The 20,091-nt window shown below is 32.0% G+C and overlaps 5 protein-coding genes across 5 annotated transcripts, besides 5 other annotated features; 1 reads left to right on the forward strand and 4 right to left on the reverse strand.

Annotated features, from left to right (window-relative positions):
• Window positions 1–9,381: part of a mobile genetic element that runs on past the window's edge.
• Window positions 9,382–9,401: 20 nt separating this feature from the next.
• Window positions 9,402–10,786: a mobile genetic element.
• A 350-nt stretch (window positions 10,787–11,136) lies between these two features.
• Window positions 11,137–12,181: a mobile genetic element.
• Window positions 12,182–12,189: 8 nt separating this feature from the next.
• Window positions 12,190–12,270: a mobile genetic element.
• A 261-nt stretch (window positions 12,271–12,531) lies between these two features.
• Window positions 12,532–12,561: a mobile genetic element.
• Window positions 12,562–13,600: 1,039 nt separating this feature from the next.
• TVAGG3_0402410 (negative regulation of ER-associated ubiquitin-dependent protein catabolic process) lies at window positions 13,601–14,347 on the forward strand (the record flags this gene model as incomplete). The annotated part of the gene is made up of 1 exon (XM_001309804.1): window positions 13,614–14,258. One exon carries the CDS (start codon window positions 13,614–13,616, stop codon window positions 14,256–14,258), a length of 645 nt encoding a protein of 214 aa, XP_001309805.1.
• A 134-nt stretch (window positions 14,348–14,481) lies between these two features.
• Window positions 14,482–14,947, reverse strand: TVAGG3_0402420 (positive regulation of ATP-dependent microtubule motor activity, plus-end-directed; the record flags this gene model as incomplete). Its single annotated transcript, XM_001309805.1, has 1 exon — window positions 14,523–14,945. The coding sequence occupies one exon, from the start codon at window positions 14,943–14,945 to the stop codon at window positions 14,523–14,525; it is 423 nt and encodes a 140-aa protein (XP_001309806.1).
• A 388-nt stretch (window positions 14,948–15,335) lies between these two features.
• TVAGG3_0402430 (high mobility group box domain domain-containing protein) lies at window positions 15,336–16,631 on the reverse strand (the record flags this gene model as incomplete). Its single annotated transcript, XM_001309806.2, has 1 exon — window positions 15,407–16,390. One exon carries the CDS (start codon window positions 16,388–16,390, stop codon window positions 15,407–15,409), a length of 984 nt encoding a protein of 327 aa, XP_001309807.2.
• Window positions 16,632–16,956: 325 nt separating this feature from the next.
• Window positions 16,957–17,709, reverse strand: TVAGG3_0402440 (acetylation-dependent protein binding; the record flags this gene model as incomplete). Its single annotated transcript, XM_001309807.1, has 1 exon — window positions 16,957–17,709. One exon carries the CDS (start codon window positions 17,707–17,709, stop codon window positions 16,957–16,959), a length of 753 nt encoding a protein of 250 aa, XP_001309808.1.
• Window positions 17,710–18,119: 410 nt separating this feature from the next.
• On the reverse strand, window positions 18,120–20,016 carry TVAGG3_0402450 (FKBP-like family; the record flags this gene model as incomplete). The annotated part of the gene is made up of 1 exon (XM_001309808.1): window positions 18,188–19,993. One exon carries the CDS (start codon window positions 19,991–19,993, stop codon window positions 18,188–18,190), a length of 1,806 nt encoding a protein of 601 aa, XP_001309809.1.
• Between the last annotated feature and the right edge of the window lie 75 nt (window positions 20,017–20,091).

The following is a 20,091-nucleotide window of genomic DNA, read 5'->3' on the forward strand; positions in this document are numbered from 1 at the left end:
TCGTTTATGATTTGTCATGATTTCATCGTTTATGATTTGTCATGATTTCATCGTGAATGATTTGTCATGATTTCATCGTGAATGATTTGTCATGATTTCATCGTAAATGCTTTTGTCATGATTTCATCGTGAATGCTTTTGTCATGATTTCATCGTGAATGAACGTGAATGCTTTGTCATGATTTCATCGTTTATGATTTGTCATGATTTCATCGTGAATGCTTTGTCAAGACTTTGTCATGAATGCTTTGTCAAGACTTTGTCATGATTTCATCGTAAATGCTTTTGTCATGATTTCATCGTGAATGCTTTTGTCAAGATTTCATCGTGAATGAACGTGAATGCTTTTGTCATGATTTCATCGTTTATGATTTGTCATGATTTCATCGTGAATGCTTTGTCAAGACTTTGTCATGAATGCTTTGTCAAGACTTTGTCATGATTTCTTCGTAAATGCTTTTGTCATGATTTCATCGTTTATGATTTGTCATGATTTCATCGTAAATGCTTTTGTCATGATTTCATCGTTTATGATTTGTCATGATTTCATCGTGAATGCTTTGTCAAGACTTTGTCATGAATGCTTTGTCAAGACTTTGTCATGATTTCATCGTAAATGCTTTTGTCATGATTTCATCGTGAATGCTTTTGTCAAGATTTCATCGTTTATGAACGTGAATGCTTTTGTCATGATTTCATCGTTTATGATTTGTCATGATTTCATCGTGAATGATTTGTCAAGACTTTGTCATGAATGCTTTGTCAAGACTTTGTCATGATCTCTTCATCGTAATGAGCGTAAATGATCCAAAAATAATGTTTATGTTAGAATGTTAGATCTAACACCTTTTCTAACATGTTTTCTAACATGTTTTGTCAAGAATATAACAACCGTCTGAATTCCGGCGGTTGCTTTTTATACAAAATTCACACAGGAAAATTCTTGAGTTTTGGTTGAAAGAATACGGTCGAGCCAAAAGTGGCTCAACCTCAAAACAAACATTTTATGAGCTTACAAAGGGTGTTATGAATGAATTCAGCAACATACATCCTGACCTCGTTCATTTTGTTGCTAAATTCAGTAAAAATAATGTTTAGGTGAAGAGGTGACATCTCACCCGTTTTCTCACCTGTTTTTTCACCCGTTGAATTTGTCAAGATTTCATCGTGAATGAACGTAAATGCTTTTGTCATGATTTCATCGTGAATGAACGTAAATGCTTTTGTCATGATTTCTTCATCGTGAATGCTTTGTCAAGACTTTGTCATGACTTCTTCGTAAATGCTTTTGTCATGACTTCATCGTTTATGATTTGTCAAGATTTCATCGTAAATGCTTTTGTCATGATTTCATCGTGAATGAACGTAAATGCTTTTGTCAAGACTTTGTCATGACTTCATCGTAAATGCTTTTGTCATGATTTCATCGTGAATGAACGTAAATGCTTTTGTCATGACTTCATCGTTTATGATTTGTCATGACTTCTTCATCGTAATGAACGTAAATGAACCAAAAATAATGTTTAGGTGAAGAGGTGAGATGTCACCCGTTTTTTCACCTGTTTTTTCACCCGTTGAATTTGTCAAGATTTCATCGTGAATGAACGTAAATGCTTTTGTCATGATTTCATCGTGAATGAACGTAAATGCTTTTGTCATGATTTCTTCATCGTGAATGCTTTGTCAAGACTTTGTCATGACTTCTTCGTAAATGCTTTTGTCATGACTTCATCGTTTATGATTTGTCAAGATTTCATCGTTTATGATTTGTCATGATTTCATCGTGAATGAACGTAAATGCTTTTGTCAAGATTTCATCGTTTATGATTTGTCATGACTTCTTCATCGTAATGAGCGTAAATGACCCAAAAATAATGTTTATGTTAGAATGTTAGATCTAACACCTTTTCTAACATGTTTTCTAACATGGAGGATTTCATTAGATATAAATATTCTTCCCTAAACATTATTTTAGTTAAAGTCCATCAAATATTTTTAGGATACTTTCACCAAATAATGTTTATATCAGATGAAACAGTAAAGTATTATATCTATTAAATCGTCTATGATGTAAATTGTGTATAGAATGAAATGAAGGAAGAATGTTTATATCTAATGAAACAGTAAAGTATTATATCTATTAAATCGTCTATGATGTAAATTGTGTATAGAATGAAATGAAGGAAGAATGTTTATATCAGATGAAACAGTAAAGTATTATATCTATTAAATCGTCTATGATGTAAATTGTGTATAGAATGAAATGAAGGAAGAATGTTTATATCAGATGAAACAGTAAAGTATTATATCTATTAAATCGTCTATGATGTAAATTGTGTATAGAATGAAATGAAGGAAGAATGTTTATATCTAATGAAACAGTAAAGTATTATATCTATTAAATCGTCTATGATGTAAATTGTGTATAGAATGAAATGAAGGAAGAATGTTTATATCAGATGAAACAGTAAAGTATTATATCTATTAAATCGTCTATGATGTAAATTGTGTATAGAATGAAATGAAGGAAGAATGTTTATATCTAATGAAACAGTAAAGTATTATATCTATTAAATCGTCTATGATGTAAATTGTGTATAGAATGAAATGAAGGAAGAATATTTATATCTAATGAAATCCTCCATGTTAGAAAACATGTTAGAAAAGGTGTTAGATCTAACATTCTAACATAAACATTATTTTTGGGTCATTTACGCTCATTACGATGAAGAAGTCATGACAAATCATAAACGATGAAATCTTGACAAAAGCATTTACGTTCATTCACGATGAAATCATGACAAAAGCATTTACGATGAAGAAGTCATGACAAAGTCTTGACAAAGCATTCATGACAAAGTCTTGACAAAGCATTCACGATGAAATCATGACAAATCATAAACGATGAAATCATGACAAAAGCATTCACGTTCATTCACGATGAAATCATGACAAAAGCATTCACGATGAAATCATGACAAAAGCATTTACGATGAAATCATGACAAATCATTCACGATGAAATCTTGACAAAAGCATTTACGTTCATTCACGATGAAATCATGACAAATCATAAACGATGAAATCTTGACAAATCATAAACGATGAAGTCATGACAAAAGCATTTACGAAGAAGTCATGACAAAGTCTTGACAAAGCATTCACGATGAAGAAATCATGACAAAAGCATTTACGTTCATTCACGATGAAATCATGACAAAAGCATTTACGTTCATTCACGATGAAATCTTGACAAATTCAACGGGTGAAAAAACAGGTGAAAAAACGGGTGACATCTCACCTCTTCACCTAAACATTATTTTTGGTTCATTTACGTTCATTACGATGAAGAAGTCATGACAAATCATAAACGATGAAATCTTGACAAAAGCATTTACGTTCATTCACGATGAAATCATGACAAAAGCATTTACGATGAAATCATGACAAATCATAAACGATGAAATCATGACAAAAGCATTTACGAAGAAGTCATGACAAAGTCTTGACAAAGCATTCACGATGAAGAAATCATGACAAAGTCTTGACAAAGCATTCATGACAAAGTCTTGACAAAGCATTCACGATGAAATCATGACAAATCATAAACGATGAAATCATGACAAAAGCATTCACGTTCATTCACGATGAAATCATGACAAAAGCATTCACGATGAAATCATGACAAAAGCATTTACGATGAAATCATGACAAATCATAAACGATGAAATCATGACAAATCATTCACGATGAAATCATGACAAATCATAAACGATGAAATCTTGACAAATCATAAACGATGAAATCTTGACAAATCATAAACGATGAAGTCATGACAAAAGCATTTACGTTCATTCACGATGAAATCATGACAAATCATTCACGATGAAATCATGACAAATCATAAACGATGAAATCATGACAAATCATAAACGATGAAATCATGACAAATCATAAACGATGAAATCATGACAAATCATAAACGATGAAATCTTGACAAATCATAAACGATGAAATCATGACAAATCATAAACGATGAAATCATGAGAAAAGCATTTACGTTCATATACGATGAAATCATGACAAATCATAAACGATGAAATCATGACAAAAGCATTTACGAAGAAGTCATGACAAATCATAAACGATGAAATCTTGACAAAAGCATTTACGTTCATATACGATGAAATCATGACAAATCATAAACGATGAAATCTTGACAAAAGCATTTACGAAGCATTTACGTTTAAGTTCGATGAAGCATTTACGTTTAAGTTCGATGAAGCATTTACGATGAAATCTTGACAAATCATAAACGATGAAATCATGACAAATCATAAACGATGAAGCATATACGATGAAATCTTGACAAATCATAAACGATGAAGTCATGACAAAAGCATTTACGAAGAAGTCATGACAAAGTCTTGACAAAGCATTCACGATGAAATCTTGACAAAAGCATTTACGTTCATATACGATGAAATCATGACAAATCATAAACGATGAAGTCATGACAAAAGCATTTACGAAGCATTTACGTTTAAGTTCGATGAAGCATTTACGTTTAAGTTCGATGAAGCATTTACGATGAAATCATGACAAATCATAAACGATGAAGTCATGACAAATCATAAACGATGAAATCTTGACAAAAGCATTTACGAAGAAGTCATGACAAATCATAAACGATGAAATCTTGACAAATCATAAACGAAGAAGTCATGACAAAGTCTTGACAAAGCATTCACGATGAAGAAATCATGACAAAAGCATTTACGTTCATTCACGATGAAATCATGACAAAAGCATTTACGTTCATTACGATGAAATCATGACAAATCATAAACGATGAAGTCATGACAAAAGCATTTACGTTCATAAACGATGAAATCTTGACAAATCATAAACGATGAAATCATGACAAAAGCATTCACGATGAAATCATGACAAATCATTCACGATGAAATCATGACAAATCATAAACGATGAAATCTTGACAAATCATAAACGATGAAATCTTGACAAAAGCATTTACGTTCATTCACGATGAAATCATGACAAATCATAAACGATGAAGTCATGACAAATCATTCACGATGAAATCATGACAAAAGCATTTACGAAGAAGTCATGACAAAGTCTTGACAAATCATAAACGATGAAATCATGACAAATCATAAACGATGAAACCTTGACAAAAGCATTTACGAAGAAGTCATGACAAAAGCATTTACGTTCATAAACGATGAAATCATGACAAAAGCATTTACGTTCATAAACGATGAAATCTTGACAAATCATAAACGATGAAATCATGACAAAGTCTTGACAAATCATAAACGATGAAATCATGACAAAAGCATTTACGATGAGGTCATGACAAAAGCATTTACGTTCATTCACGATGAAATCATGACAAATCATTCACGATGAAATCATGACAAATCATAAACGATGAGGTCATGACAAAAGCATTCACGTTCATTCACGATGAAATCATGACAAATCATTCACGATGAAATCATGACAAAAGCATTTACGATGAAATCATGACAAATCATAAACGATGAAATCATGACAAATCATAAACGATGAAATCATGACAAATCATAAACGATGAAATCATGACAAAAGCATTTACGTTCATTCACGATGAAATCATGACAAATCATAAACGATGAAGTCATGACAAATCATAAACGATGAAGTCATGACAAAAGCATTTACGTTCATTCACGATGAAATCTTGACAAATCATAAACGATGAAATCATGACAAAAGCATTTACGTTCATTCACGATGAAATCTTGACAAATCATAAACGATGAAATCTTGACAAAATCATTCACGATGAAATCATGACAAAGTCTTGACAAAGCATTCACGATGAAATCATGACAAAGTCTTGACAAAGCATTCACGATGAAATCATGACAAATCATAAACGATGAAATCTTGACAAAAGCATTTACGAAGAAGTCATGACAAAGTCTTGACAAAGCATTCACGATGAAATCATGACAAATCATAAACGATGAAATCATGACAAAGTCTTGACAAAGCATTCACGATGAAATCTTCACAAAAGCATTTACGTTCATAAACGATGAAATCATGACAAAAGCATTTACGAAGAAGTCATGACAAAGTCTTGACAAAGCATTCACGATGAAATCTTGACAAATCATAAACGATGAAATCTTGACAAATCATAAACGATGAAATCTTGACAAAAGCATTCACGTTCATTACGATGAAATCATGACAAAGTCATGACAAATCATTCACGATGAAATCATGACAAATCATTCACGATGAAATCATGACAAATCATAAACGATGAAATCTTGACAAAAGCATTTACGTTCATTCACGATGAAATCATGACAAAAGCATTTACGTTCATTCACGATGAAATCTTGACAAAAGCATTTACGAAGAAGTCATGACAAAGTCTTGACAAAGCATTCACGATGAAATCATGACAAATCATAAACGATGAAATCTTGACAAATCATAAACGATGAAATCTTGACAAAAGCATTTACGTTCATATACGATGAAATCATGACAAATCATAAACGATGAAGTCATGACAAAAGCATTTACGAAGCATTTACGTTTAAGTTCGATGAAGCATTTACGTTTAAGTTCGATGAAGAATTTACGATGAAATCATGACAAATCATAAACGATGAAATCTTGACAAATCATAAACGATGAAGTCATGACAAAAGCATTTACGTTCATTCACGATGAAATCATGACAAATCATTCACGATGAAATCATGACAAATCATTCACGATGAAATCATGACAAATCATAAACGATGAAATCATGACAAATCATAAACGATGAAATCATGACAAATCATAAACGATGAAATCTTGACAAATCATAAACGAAGAAGTCATGACAAATCATAAACGATGAAATCATGACAAATCATTCACGATGAAATCTTGACAAAAGCATTTACGTTCATAAACGATGAAATCATGACAAAAGCATTTACGAAGAAGTCATGACAAAGTCTTGACAAATCATAAACGATGAAATCTTGACAAATCATAAACGATGAAATCTTGACAAATCATAAACGATGAAATCATGACAAATCATTCACGATGAAATCATGACAAATCATAAACGATGAAATCATGACAAAGTCTTGACAAAGCATTCACGTTCATTCACGATGAAATCTTGACAAAAGCATTTACGAAGAAGTCATGACAAATCATAAACGATGAAATCTTGACAAATCATAAACGAAGAAGTCATGACAAAGTCTTGACAAATCATAAACGATGAAGTCATGACAAAAGCATTCACGTTCATTCACGATGAAATCTTGACAAAAGCATTTACGTTCATTCACGATGAAGTCATGACAAAAGCATTCACGTTCATTCACGATGAAATCTTGACAAAAGCATTTACGTTCATTCACGATGAAATCTTGACAAAGTCTTGACAAAGCATTCACGATGAAATCATGACAAAAGCATTTACGTTCATTACGATGAAATCATGACAAATCATAAACGATGAAATCTTGACAAAGTCTTGACAAAGCATTCACGATGAAATCTTGACAAAAGCATTTACGTTCATTCACGATGAAATCATGACAAATCATAAACGAAGAAGTCATGACAAATCATAAACGATGAAATCATGACAAAAGCATTCACGTTCATTACGATGAAATCATGACAAATCATAAACGATGAAATCTTGACAAAGTCTTGACAAAGCATTCACGATGAAATCTTGACAAAAGCATTTACGTTCATTCACGATGAAATCTTGACAAAAGCATTTACGAAGAAGTCATGACAAATCATAAACGATGAAATCTTGACAAAAGCATTTACGTTCATTCACGAAGAAGTCATGACAAAAGCATTTACGATGAAATCTTGACAAAGTCTTGACAAAGCATTCACGATGAAATCTTGACAAAGTCTTGACAAAGCATTCACGATGAAATCTTGACAAATCATAAACGATGAAATCATGACAAATCATAAACGATGAAATCATGACAAAAGCATTCACGAAGAAGTCATGACAAAGTCTTGACAAATCATAAACGATGAAATCTTGACAAATCATTCACGTTCATTCACGATGAAATCATGACAAATCATAAACGATGAAATCTTGACAAATCATAAACGATGAAATCTTGACAAAAGCATTCACGTTCATTCACGATGAAATCTTGACAAAAGCATTTACGTTCATTCACGATGAAATCATGACAAAAGCATTTACGTTCATTACGATGAAATCATGACAAAAGCATTCACGTTCATTACGATGAAATCATGACAAATCATAAACGATGAAATCATGACAAAAGCATTCACGTTCATTCACGATGAAATCATGACAAATCATAAACGATGAAATCATGAGAAAAGCATTTACGTTCATATACGATGAAATCATGACAAATCATAAACGATGAAATCATGAGAAAAGCATTTACGTTCATATACGATGAAATCATGACAAAGTCTTGACAAAGCATTCACGATGAAATCATGACAAAAGCATTCACGAAGAAGTCATGACAAAAGCATTTACGAAGAAGTCATGACAAAGTCTTGACAAAGCATAAGGCAATTTTCTTCATCGCTCCAGAAATAATTTTTCGTCTTTGTTGAAATAGTTTTCGTTCCTCTACGTCCATAAGGAATGTATGCAATAAATTTAGCATCATAAGGGATTGTAATATATTCAGGGTTTCTTTCATCGTCAATGGGTCTGTCTTTGTTAAAATGCATGTTCCTCAGTTTTACTTGAGTTTTGAATAGTTCACGGAAACGTTCTGGGAAAGAGTCATAGTAAATGTAGTCAGACATGTCTTTGTAATGAAATAAAAAATTTAAAAAAAAATAAAAATAAGGTTATATTTTATTTAGTGAGGACGGTAGTGAATTCGTTAGTGATGTCGTTAGTGAAGTTATTAGTGAAGTCGTTAGTGAAATCATTTATGTGTCAGATGGTTTTGTAAATATTTAAGGTTAAATTAGTGTTGTCGTTTGTGTTGTAAAATATACGTTACCAGTTTTGTAAAGTGTCAAATTCACAAGTATTGCGTACGGAGGAACGCAGTGCCACCGTACACGACTTAGGGATACTAACTAAATTTATGAGAACATTAGTGAAGTCGTTAGTGAGAACGATAGTGAGAACGTTTATTTTTACATTAGTGAGTTCGTTAGTGAAGTGAAGTGGTTGGCGGTTTGTAAATATTTAAGGTTAAATTAGTGTTGTCGTTTGTGTTGTAAAATATACGTTAACGGTTTTGTAAAGTGTCAAATTCACAAGTATTGTGTACGGAGGAACGCAGTGCCACAGTACACGACTTAACCATACTAACTATTTTTGATAATATTATCTGATTTAAAATCACCTGTTAAAACATTTTTTACAAGATTGAATTCATGTTCAATGAGACGGATAATTAGTTCGGCGGGTTCATATGTATCCCATTTATCTTTAATTTCGGCATTAAGGGATTCAATAAGAGATGTTGTGAGTATGCCAGCGGTGTAGTCAGCGAATCCTTCAAATGGGTTAATACTATCTAAGTACTTAAAGAGATCCTGATTATTTTCGCGGTTTGGATATTCCTCTTGTAAACGAGTTTCTAACTTTTTAATCAAGTCAATTCGTTTTTGAGGATGGTCTGCGTAAGCGACTTCAACAATTTCGGAATAGACATTGATGTATTCCCTTTTTGTTGCAAAATGACGTAAGCAAAATTTATGATCGCAAGAAAAGCCTGATTCTCTAACAGCAGCTATAATTGCCGGACCTTGATCGGAATAAATATTCTTGAATCTGCTTGGTGGAATAAAAGATTTCAATTTAGTGAGCATATCCTTAATTGTTATCGTATTTTCACTAACAGACCATGCAAATGCAATAGGGATAAGTCTATTATTTGGTGCAGGTGTACCAATAATGAGTAAGTTTCCTTTTTTAATACAAAATAAAAACGTTCCATCAATTTGAATTATTCCGCAAAAAGCTTGTGTTTGCATGTAAAAATGAGTTATTGGAGGAATTACAATAAATGAATAAATTTGAAAGTCTTTTGAATTTTCAGGTAATTCATCACCTTTCTTAAATGTATGCAATTCAATTTCATTGTTAACTTCTTTAACTAAAATCATTTCGCAGAATCCTTGTTCGATTTTGTTTATGATTGAAAAAATTGTTGAGAAATAATTGTAAGATTGAATTCTATCCCCTTTTGTGGTTCCTTTAAGTTTATTTACTATACTATGGAACATCGTATAAGTTGCATTGGGAATATTCAATTCTTTTGCAAAAATTTCTTTGCATTGAGGAACATTATCAGAATTTGCTAATTCATAGACTTTTTTTCCTGCTTGCAACTTAAGAATTTTTGGTATATTGTTACTCGGCTTGCATTGCTTTGCTCTATGCTCGTGTTTAATTACTGGAATGAAGAAAAGTTGACCATTTTCATGAGTCTTTACAAGCTCCATGCAAAATTGGCAGTTAGGACAACGAAACTTTTTTCCTTGCTCAAAATTTAATGGATAAAAAGAATTATATGAATCTTTTGCAATAAATATAGCAGCTTCTGTAGGATCTGTAAATTTTAATTTGCTATATCTTTCCTTGAGAATTGGAATTGGGGAATTTTCAGGTATTTCCATTCTATATTTCAATTTTTTACGGGAATTCAATTCATTTTGAATTAAATCCAGCATATCAGCTCCATCTCCTTTTTAAAAGGTATTACATACATACGAACGCATGGGTCACTCAATAATTAGCGTGATAATAATTGAGGATAGACTGTAATCGTAATTTTATTTTTGGACTTATATTTCGACATTTTGAAGTCGCTTGAAAGTCTTGCAAATGATTAAATTTGGAAAATTTGACCTAAGTCTGCATTATTTTGATGACTTAAACAATTCTATAAATCTGTTTTCCTAAAAATTTAAAAAGATATAATTTCAATTTCCCTAAATTTATGTAATTCATATATCACCAAAATATTTGGACTGCATTTCGTTTGTCTGCACCTAATTAAAGTCTAAATACCAATTAATTTTGGAGTTGCATTGCTTTTAAGGGTGCACCCGTATGTATGTTTATTTGAGAGGAGGAGGATTACCCTCTCAATTTTGAGGGATTCGTTAGTTTATTTTCTCGATGAATATGCAATAAAATTTGATTTTTACCTTATCAATATACTTCATATAATATACACATGTTCATGTAAAAACTTTTTTCCAAAATCCTCAGGAATTAAGGGATTTTTGAATTTTAAGAATTTTTTTCGAATTTTTTCGAAAAAAAAAATATTTTCAGAACAGCCTTAACGGCTAAGATTTAGGAACAATGTTAAGTATCAAAAAGAAAGGAGGTCTGATATAGACAACATATATCGTTGAAGGTTGAAAAAATCTCTAATATTTGAGCCAAAAATTTCAAATTTTAATTTTTTGAAAAAAGAGGCCACCCGTATGTACGTTTATTTGAGAGGAGGAGGAGGATTATATTTTTGAAAGGGTGAAACATTATGAATATGTTAATTATATAATAATATGTATTATTATAAAAAAGAAAAAATAAAGCACGTTAAAATTTTTCTTTCTTGATTTTTTACAAAATCTACTTAGAATTATGCAAAATATGACTAAATAATTATAAATTTCAAGTTAAATTTTAATTTTGATAAATAATTTAAATTTCAAAATATCAAGTTCAGTTCGACTATGTATGTAGTAATTCCTCAATAAAGTGCCAAAACCCTATTAAAATATATGAACATTTTCAACATTTTAATGTTTTTATTTAAAAATTTGATGGAATATGAGCTTCAAACAATTATTATGTAAATAAAAATAATTAAATATATGTATTTATTCGTATTACAACCGTAGTAAGTCGATTCTTCCTTTCTTCTACTGAGGTTTGAATTTGATTTCGAATTGTAAAGAGATTCAAAGGGAAAATACTAGCGGATAAAAACTACCTCCATGAAAGGGTCATAATGGAGTCAAGTTGTATTTTTTGATATTTTTTGCTTTTCGAGCCTAAATAGGTAGCCAAGATAATGCCTAAAAATAAGGTTCTAAATTCTGAAGTTTACATGATCCTCTCGTGTGCACCCTTAATGTAAAAATGCACGTTTAGAAAAAGACGATAACGATTAAATTACAAAATCGATAACGACGATGATTAAATTACAAAATCGATAACCTCTCATTGACTTTGGGCAATACCATGGAAAATCGGTTGTGTTGTATGAAGTGAAGAGTTGTGTTCCATAAAATGGTGGAAGCATAACAATTGGCTGGAGTGCATTGACTAGAGAAAGAAAAAGAAGAATCATTTTCCAAATGGCCTGTAAAAATTATTATGTGATAAAAATATTAGGAATAAAGAATACAGCAATATTTCATTAATAGATTTTTTTCAGCGATCATTCAAATTCAGAAGATAACCTCTCTCAATTTATCTGAGTAGGTGACAAAAGTGCATACTCTTAAACAACCGTCGGATTTCCGGGTGAAATCGTGACACACTTTCGTCTTTCGTAGGCAGTGGTGGTTGTTACAAAAGGTAACTTCGAATGTAGCGTGAAATCTGCAAAAAAAATTCTGAAATTTGAATGGAGAACACAAAAATTGAATAGTTTACGTCAATAAAAAAGAGAAAAATGAAGTCAATGTGTCTCGAACCTAGGACTTAGAGCAGCAATCCCACTGTTTATCACATTACACTACATGCATCTCTCACCTCAGTGAATGAGATCAACTATATGATAACTTTTTCCCCATTATATTCTTGTGGAAAAGTGACAAATAGCAACTTTGACCCTCTCTCCAATTTATCTTTCATTCAAAATAATTTCTTTACTTTTTTTATCTTTTCGAATTTGAAGTTCATGATAAACTGTACATGCTTGTTTTGCTTGATTTAAATGAATCAGGGCACCTATTTCTGTTTTGGAAATTGATATCTTGATCATCGGTATCGATTTAGTGATCTATTATGAATTATGCTAAACTTTATACATGAGAGACATAAAGCATTAAAGGTAAGTAAAAATGGATATACAATGAGATTTCAAATTTCTTCCCGATAATTCAAGTCCATATTAAAAGATTTTTAACATCAGATGATCTTTATCATCCGAATATTTATTTGGCGGCAATATGAAAGTATTTTATTTCAAATTGAACAGAAATGAACCCTATGACCTGTGACTTTTATCAAATGATTGAATTTCTGAACATTAGTATAACTGACTTATGGAATTTGTAACATGCTATTATGAAAAACCTAAGTTCGGATCCGATATCTCATAAAAGTAGTAGTAATGAGCATGAATAACAACATAACCATACAGATTAGATTCCAGATTACAGAGTACACAGCAATGGGCGCCATTTTCCAAAAATTGTTCTTTACCGGTATCCTCATTCAAGTAATTTAACCAACTATATAGATTGTTCATCAATACGTATTCCCAAATATCAATAAATTGATTTTTATGAGAAATTTTTTGAACTTCACTTAGTAAAAAAAATTTTTAGAAAATGGACATAAAGGTAAAATATAAAGCCGATACTTATAATTATCAGATCAAAAAGGCTACCTCCAATAGCGGGTTTATAAAGCAACTCGCTAAAGACTTAAATTTAGATTCTTGCTCCATTAAATTAATATATAAAGGAAAAAACTTGGCAAATTCTAAAGGTAAGATAATTGATGAAGGAATAACCGAAGGCGCCACTCTATTACTATTTGCGGTAGATAAATCAGCAAAACTATCGAAACCCAAAAGATCAAGTGATAAAAAACGATCAAAAATTTCAAGCGCAATGTACGAAGAAATCCCTATACCAGAAATAGTTAAGAAAGGACCTCCTCCTGGGTGTATGGATGGCCTTCATACTCCAGTTTCGAAATTTCCTAAGCAGCCATTTGTTGTTTATACGAAAGATGGCAGCATTGCAAAACTTTCTATAGAGTCTGATGCAATATTTGTTGAAGCTAAGGACGGAAACAAAGAAAGACTGTTTGATGTTACATATAATTCAGAAAGAACCAAAGAAGTACCAAATTATCCGAATTACATCTCTTTATGCTTGAATACTAATGATGAAATGAGAGTTTATCATTATATTCCGAAGCAATATCAAAATATTTTCAAAGATTTTTTCACTTCACTGATGAAATGATTTATTCTTTTAGTATTATTCATTTTTATCCATAGTGAACTTTTGTTTGGACTGTTTATCATATTAAATTGCAATAAATTGTTTTTTTTTATTAATTTCATTGCTTTTGTTTATATAAAGATTATACATTCCTAATATAAGATCTTTCTAGAAAGATGATGGTATTTTTTCTCAACACATAGAAAGAGAAAAAGTATTTGATAAATTTAACTGTAATTTTGTATCTTCATAAAACAAATATTAGTTTATTAATGGACAAATAAGTTATTCATCGGCCTCAGATTCTGGTTCTGCTTCTGGTGCCGGTTCAGGTTCTACTCCTTCAATTTCTGCTTCTGGAGCTGCTTCACCATCACCTTCTTCTTCATTCATCTCCTCGTCTTCAGGAGCATTTCCATCAATATATGGTACTTCTGGTTCTGGAGATTTATATATTAAGAAAAATAGATTTCCGACTGAAAAATATGCGCATTTTCTAATTTCGTGTCCAACTAGAACACCAAATGACTGTCCTACAATAACATGCCACGATGGTTCATATTTCAAATCGAATTCTTTTTTTATAAACTCTGCGACTGAATCTTCATCATTAAAGTTATGAAGGGCATATAGAGCACAGTCTATGCACTCCTGGAGAAGCCAGGGTTCCATATCATGCTCTATGATGCTTGCCTGCCCGAGGGTCATAATAACGGACTAGCAACGATTATTTTTCTTCATAATTTTTGCAACACTCCAAATTAACTACAAATCACTACTGCAATGTAATTGCATCAGTTTTTCTCATACAAATATGGTCTAAATATTAATTTATAAATTTCATATTCTTATTTATGAGAGATATTTACAAAATTTCCAATGTATGTAATTATATTCATTAATTTATTAATCTTTATCTTATAAGCATTCAACTTTAAAGGAATGTTAAAAATATTTATCTTGAATATCCATTAATCACCTTTCATACCATGACTAGATCTCATAATTTCAGCATTAAATAACTATACATAATATAAAAGAATCAAAGTTAAAATGAAAATATGAAATTGAAACATTGATTGAAAAAAATAGACTTGATCATGCATAAAATCCGAATTTATATCAAAAACAAATATAATAAACATAATAATATCAATAAATAAAGAAAATCAATAAAATCTAATTGGAGCAACTTTCGGTGAAGTCCTTTGGGGTGGTGGCGGCATCATTGGCAGGTTATTACTTGACTGCGGTGGTGGAGGCATTGCTGGTGATCTAGATGGAGGAGGAGGCATCATAGGAATAATTGGACCATTATTTCCTGAAGATGACGGTGGTGGTGGCATCGAAGGCGATCGAGGCGGTGGAGGAGGCATAGACGGAGTTCTTGTTGGAGGTGGTGGAGGCATTCGAGGAATTCCGGCATTAGTTGGTGGAGGCATTGTAGGAAGTGCAGTATTTGAGGGAGGAGGCATCGTAGGTATCGAAAATTCCGAAACAGATGAAAATCTAACACCTTGCTGCACTCTATTAATACCATCGTAATCGTTAATTCTTGGCATTGAAGATGCTTGGTTAGGAATTCCTTTTGAAGGCGGAGGCATCGATGGTATAGATGGAGGAGGCATATTTGGATAAGATCCAGGTGGAGGAGGCATAGCTGGTACTGTGATATTTTCTTTTGGCCGATTTTTGTCATTTGAACTTGTCATCGTAGCTGTTCGAGATTTATTATTCATTGATGGCGGTGGAGGAGGCATTGATACTGGTGAAAACGCCGGTATGTTTGCAAAATAAGAAGCATTATATGCGTTTGATTGCTGTAAAAGTGTCTGTAAACCTAGAGCAACTAAATAAGAAGGATCAATAGGCAATGAATTTTCAAACAAATAGTATTTTTCCTTGTCTGTTAATTCTTTTTTAGGTTTCTTCTGTTTATAATTATATTCCGGATATTTTTTTCGAAACTCATCTTGCATTACTCGCGCTCTTTCTTGATATGGTTTCTTTTGTTCTTCGGAGAGCTCTTTCCATAATTCTCCCATTCTATTCATGATTGATCTATTGGTTAAATCAGGCTCGGTTCTCACAAGGATCTCCCTTTGCTCCTGGCAAAATAGGAGATACGCATTGGGAGGCCGTTTGTCTTGCATTGGCTCCCTATTTCAGAAGAGAAATGATATTTTTTGATGAAAATTACAATAAATAGTTTACAGTAATATTTACAGAGTGTTTTCTAAATAGAATTTTTGAAGCTATCCAAATTTTTGTCAATTTTTTCATAATTGACAATAGTGGCAATTTTCGATTTGAATTAATTCTTTAAATCATATTTCTAGTATTTTTTAAAAACGGTTGATTGTCATGTCAATTTTTCAAATTGTTATATCTTTGTGAAAAAATTTCAAGACAAAAATTGATCTGAGTTAAAGATATGCGAACAGCATGATGTTAAAAAACAAGCAATTTTATAACAATGAGCTGAATTAGATAAGATTCTATTCATTTTTTCAAGACATTCCTTAAATTATCGAAAAGTTATTTTGCATTGATCAAATAAATGATTGAAACTACAAGCACATTCCATGTGCCTGACATTTTGAGAAGTTACTTTAGAAACGCCAATGATATTAGAAAATTTTATCATAATTTACTGGAACTGCCATCAAAAATGAATAAAATACGAAATCAATCGATTTTAAAATAATAGACAAATAGTTTATTGAACAGGTTGTGGAGGTAATAAGGATTCAACCTTATTTCTCAGTAAAATTAAAGTATTAGGAGATACATCACATAAATTAAGTTCTAAAGTTTCGCCTTCTATCTTAACATTAGGCTCTTCTTCCTCAATTATCTCAATAACAGAAATTAAGTGGCTGTCTTCAGTAAGACCGTTAATCTGCTTTGTAAGTTTTACAATTTCAGATTTCTTAAGAGGTTTTCTATTAATTGGTTTCTTCTTTGGTTTCTGAGCCTTATTTGCCTTCTGATTTGGTTTAGGACTAAGAGACTTTGGTTTAACAGGTGTCCTCTGCGATAATCGATTTATTGAAGCATGTGCTTCGAATGGTTTAGTTGCGGATGCGAATTGTTCGCGTAAATATATTAATTTGTTGAACCAATCTCGAACTGGATTGTCGCTGATAAATTTCGAAAGTTCGCTAAATGTTTTCTGCATATCGAGTGTAATAAATTTAAGGAATTGGTTGTTGGAATTATATAATAACGAATTTGACCAAATTAATTCGACATCTGCTTTCCATTCTGCAACCGAATTATATTTGTTTTCTTCAATTTTCTGGCAAACGGTACCTATATCCATTGGATGATGAACAATTTGTAAATAATTTGGACAATTGTCGCGTTCGGGATCAACTGGGATAGCAAACATTCGCGATATGGCCCTCTCTTGAAGTTTATCCATAATGCCTTTAATTGTTAATATTTGCTCCGCAGTCAATCCACTCATTGAAAATTATTTTTTGAATAATTTTTTTTTGACATTCATAAATTATTGTCGTAAAACTAGGCATTCAACATAAAATATTAACATATTTCGTGCCACAAAGAGAATTAATCAGGAAAATTAACTAAAAACTTCAAATGTTGAATCAAATTGGAAATTTGATGACTGAAATTCATATTTGGCCCTGCTTTCCGAAACAAACTCAGTATGATAAGGATATTTTGAATACAAATGCATTCGGAATTATTAATTAATTTTTTTATCCAATACAAATTTCAAAATCAAAGTGAGAGAGTTATTTTTTGGTAGTTTTTTTGGCGAATATTGTATTTCCATACATAGTATATCCTTCTTTTTACTTTAATTAATGAAATAAATTTGAATTTTTTGGTGAAAATTCGATTCGACTATAGCAAAAATGATAGTTTTATTTTAGAGATCCGAGAAAAATAAAAATAATAAATTACTAACAAATTATTTTCTAACATAAACCTTCTTCGTCAATTCTTCCGATAGCTACATAAGCTTGTTTCTTCAAAAGAACAAGCAGTGCATCAATAATCTCCTGGCCAGTGTAAGTTTCGTTTTCATCGAACTCTTCGTTCATTCCCGTGAAAGTTGACTGAGTTAGATCTTTTATGATAGATTTCATTGTTGCCTTTGCTGTTTCTCCCTTTGCACCTGATCCAGCTGATGAATTCTTGAGTTTTTCTTCAACACCTTTGATGAGATTTTCATTTTCGGATAATTTCTTCTTGTAATAGCGGATATCGGCCTGAGCATCATCATATTGCTTCTGAATATTACTTCCTGTGCTTGATTTCTGACGAGCAGCCTCAACTTGTGCTTTCAAAGTTGCTAATTCAGAATCAGCGACCTTTAATTGGGCGGCCATAGTAGCAACTCCTTTAACAATTGAGTCTACGCTATCAGCTTTGGATGTTGTCAGCTTGGAAATATGAGATGATATACTTTGTTCGATTTCCTTAACAATTTCGTTATTGGCTGGCGTACCATCATCTGTATCTTCAATTACGACCTTCTTTCTCTCAGGACTTTGATATACTTTCGGTTGAATAACTTCGATTTGTGGTTTTTCGGGTGTTGAATTGTTGGACTTAGGCGAAACCTTTGGTTTCTCTTCAACAGTTGAATCTGTAGTGTCATCAGCTTGCGATTCTTCGCGTTTCTGCCTTTCTTCCTCTTCTCTTCTTTGTCTCTCCTCTTCTTCTTGGATTTTCTTCTTTACCATGATCAGAGGAACACCAGCAGTGGCAAATGGGGATGCGTGAGCTCCAATTCTCTTGAATTTGGCAATTTTTGCAGCAAATGAATCTCCAGATGGCTCTGGTTGGTCAGCATTTGATTCGGAGTTATTTGATTCGTTTGCATCTGAAACATTATCTGATTTTGACTCGTCATTTTGCTCTTTTGCAGCGGATTCTGTTGGCGAATCTGATTTTTCTTTTTCTTCGACTTTTTGAGGCTCAGGTTCTGGTTCTGGCTCAGATTTCCTCTGTTTTACTGGCGATTCTTGCTTGGCAGGAGACTCTGTGGGTTGTTGCGGTTTTTTGCTTTCATCGTGGAACTTTGAGTTTAATATTGATACTATGTAAACGTATGGCTTATCCTTCATCCAAGATTCCTTAGTTCCTGATGAATTTACGCATTGATTTTCTGGAACAAAAATAACTCTTATAGAACCAGTTGACATACCGATGATACCGGCTACAAGGCCAACAGGCATCTCTTTTCCTGATATAGTGATTTTGTGACCGTCACTTGAAGATGAAGAAGGTCCAATTTTCGGAAATGCTTCAACAGGAAAAGCACTGTACGCCATTTTAATGACATCACCTTCAGAAAGTTCAGGGCCTGGCTTTTGGAAGGCATCATATGTTGCTACTGTTTTAATTGATTGGCATGATAAATACATACCAATTAAAGCGGTAACAAAGTTGGCAGTTTCAACATCTGGAAATTGTACAATCCATTGTTTACCGGTATCTTTGAAATATCCGAATAAATCATTTTGTAACTTCCAATTCATGTATTTTGATATCTGATTTTCAAGCAGAGGTACTGCACCTGCCTTAGTTATAAGTAATTTTAATACTTTGCTTTGATTTAATATAAGAAAGTTGAAAGTACCTTGCGATCGATTTTCTTTACTTGCTGGAATGTATTCAAATATCTGCAATTGCTGGTTAAATAGTTCAACGCTGCCAGTTGTTTTGCTTTTGTTTGCGTTATATTTAAAGAGATCATTATTCTCAAGCCCTTTCATTGTTTTTTTATTTTTTTTGTCACTTCAACCGCCGAAAATTATGAATAAGCGGATCATGGAGTATGTCGTATTCGTCTAATAGCCGAATTACTTTTGAT

Source organism: Trichomonas vaginalis, chromosome V (genome assembly GCF_026262505.1).
Source record: "Trichomonas vaginalis G3 chromosome V, whole genome shotgun sequence".
Classification (NCBI taxonomy): Eukaryota; Parabasalia; order Trichomonadida; family Trichomonadidae; genus Trichomonas; species Trichomonas vaginalis.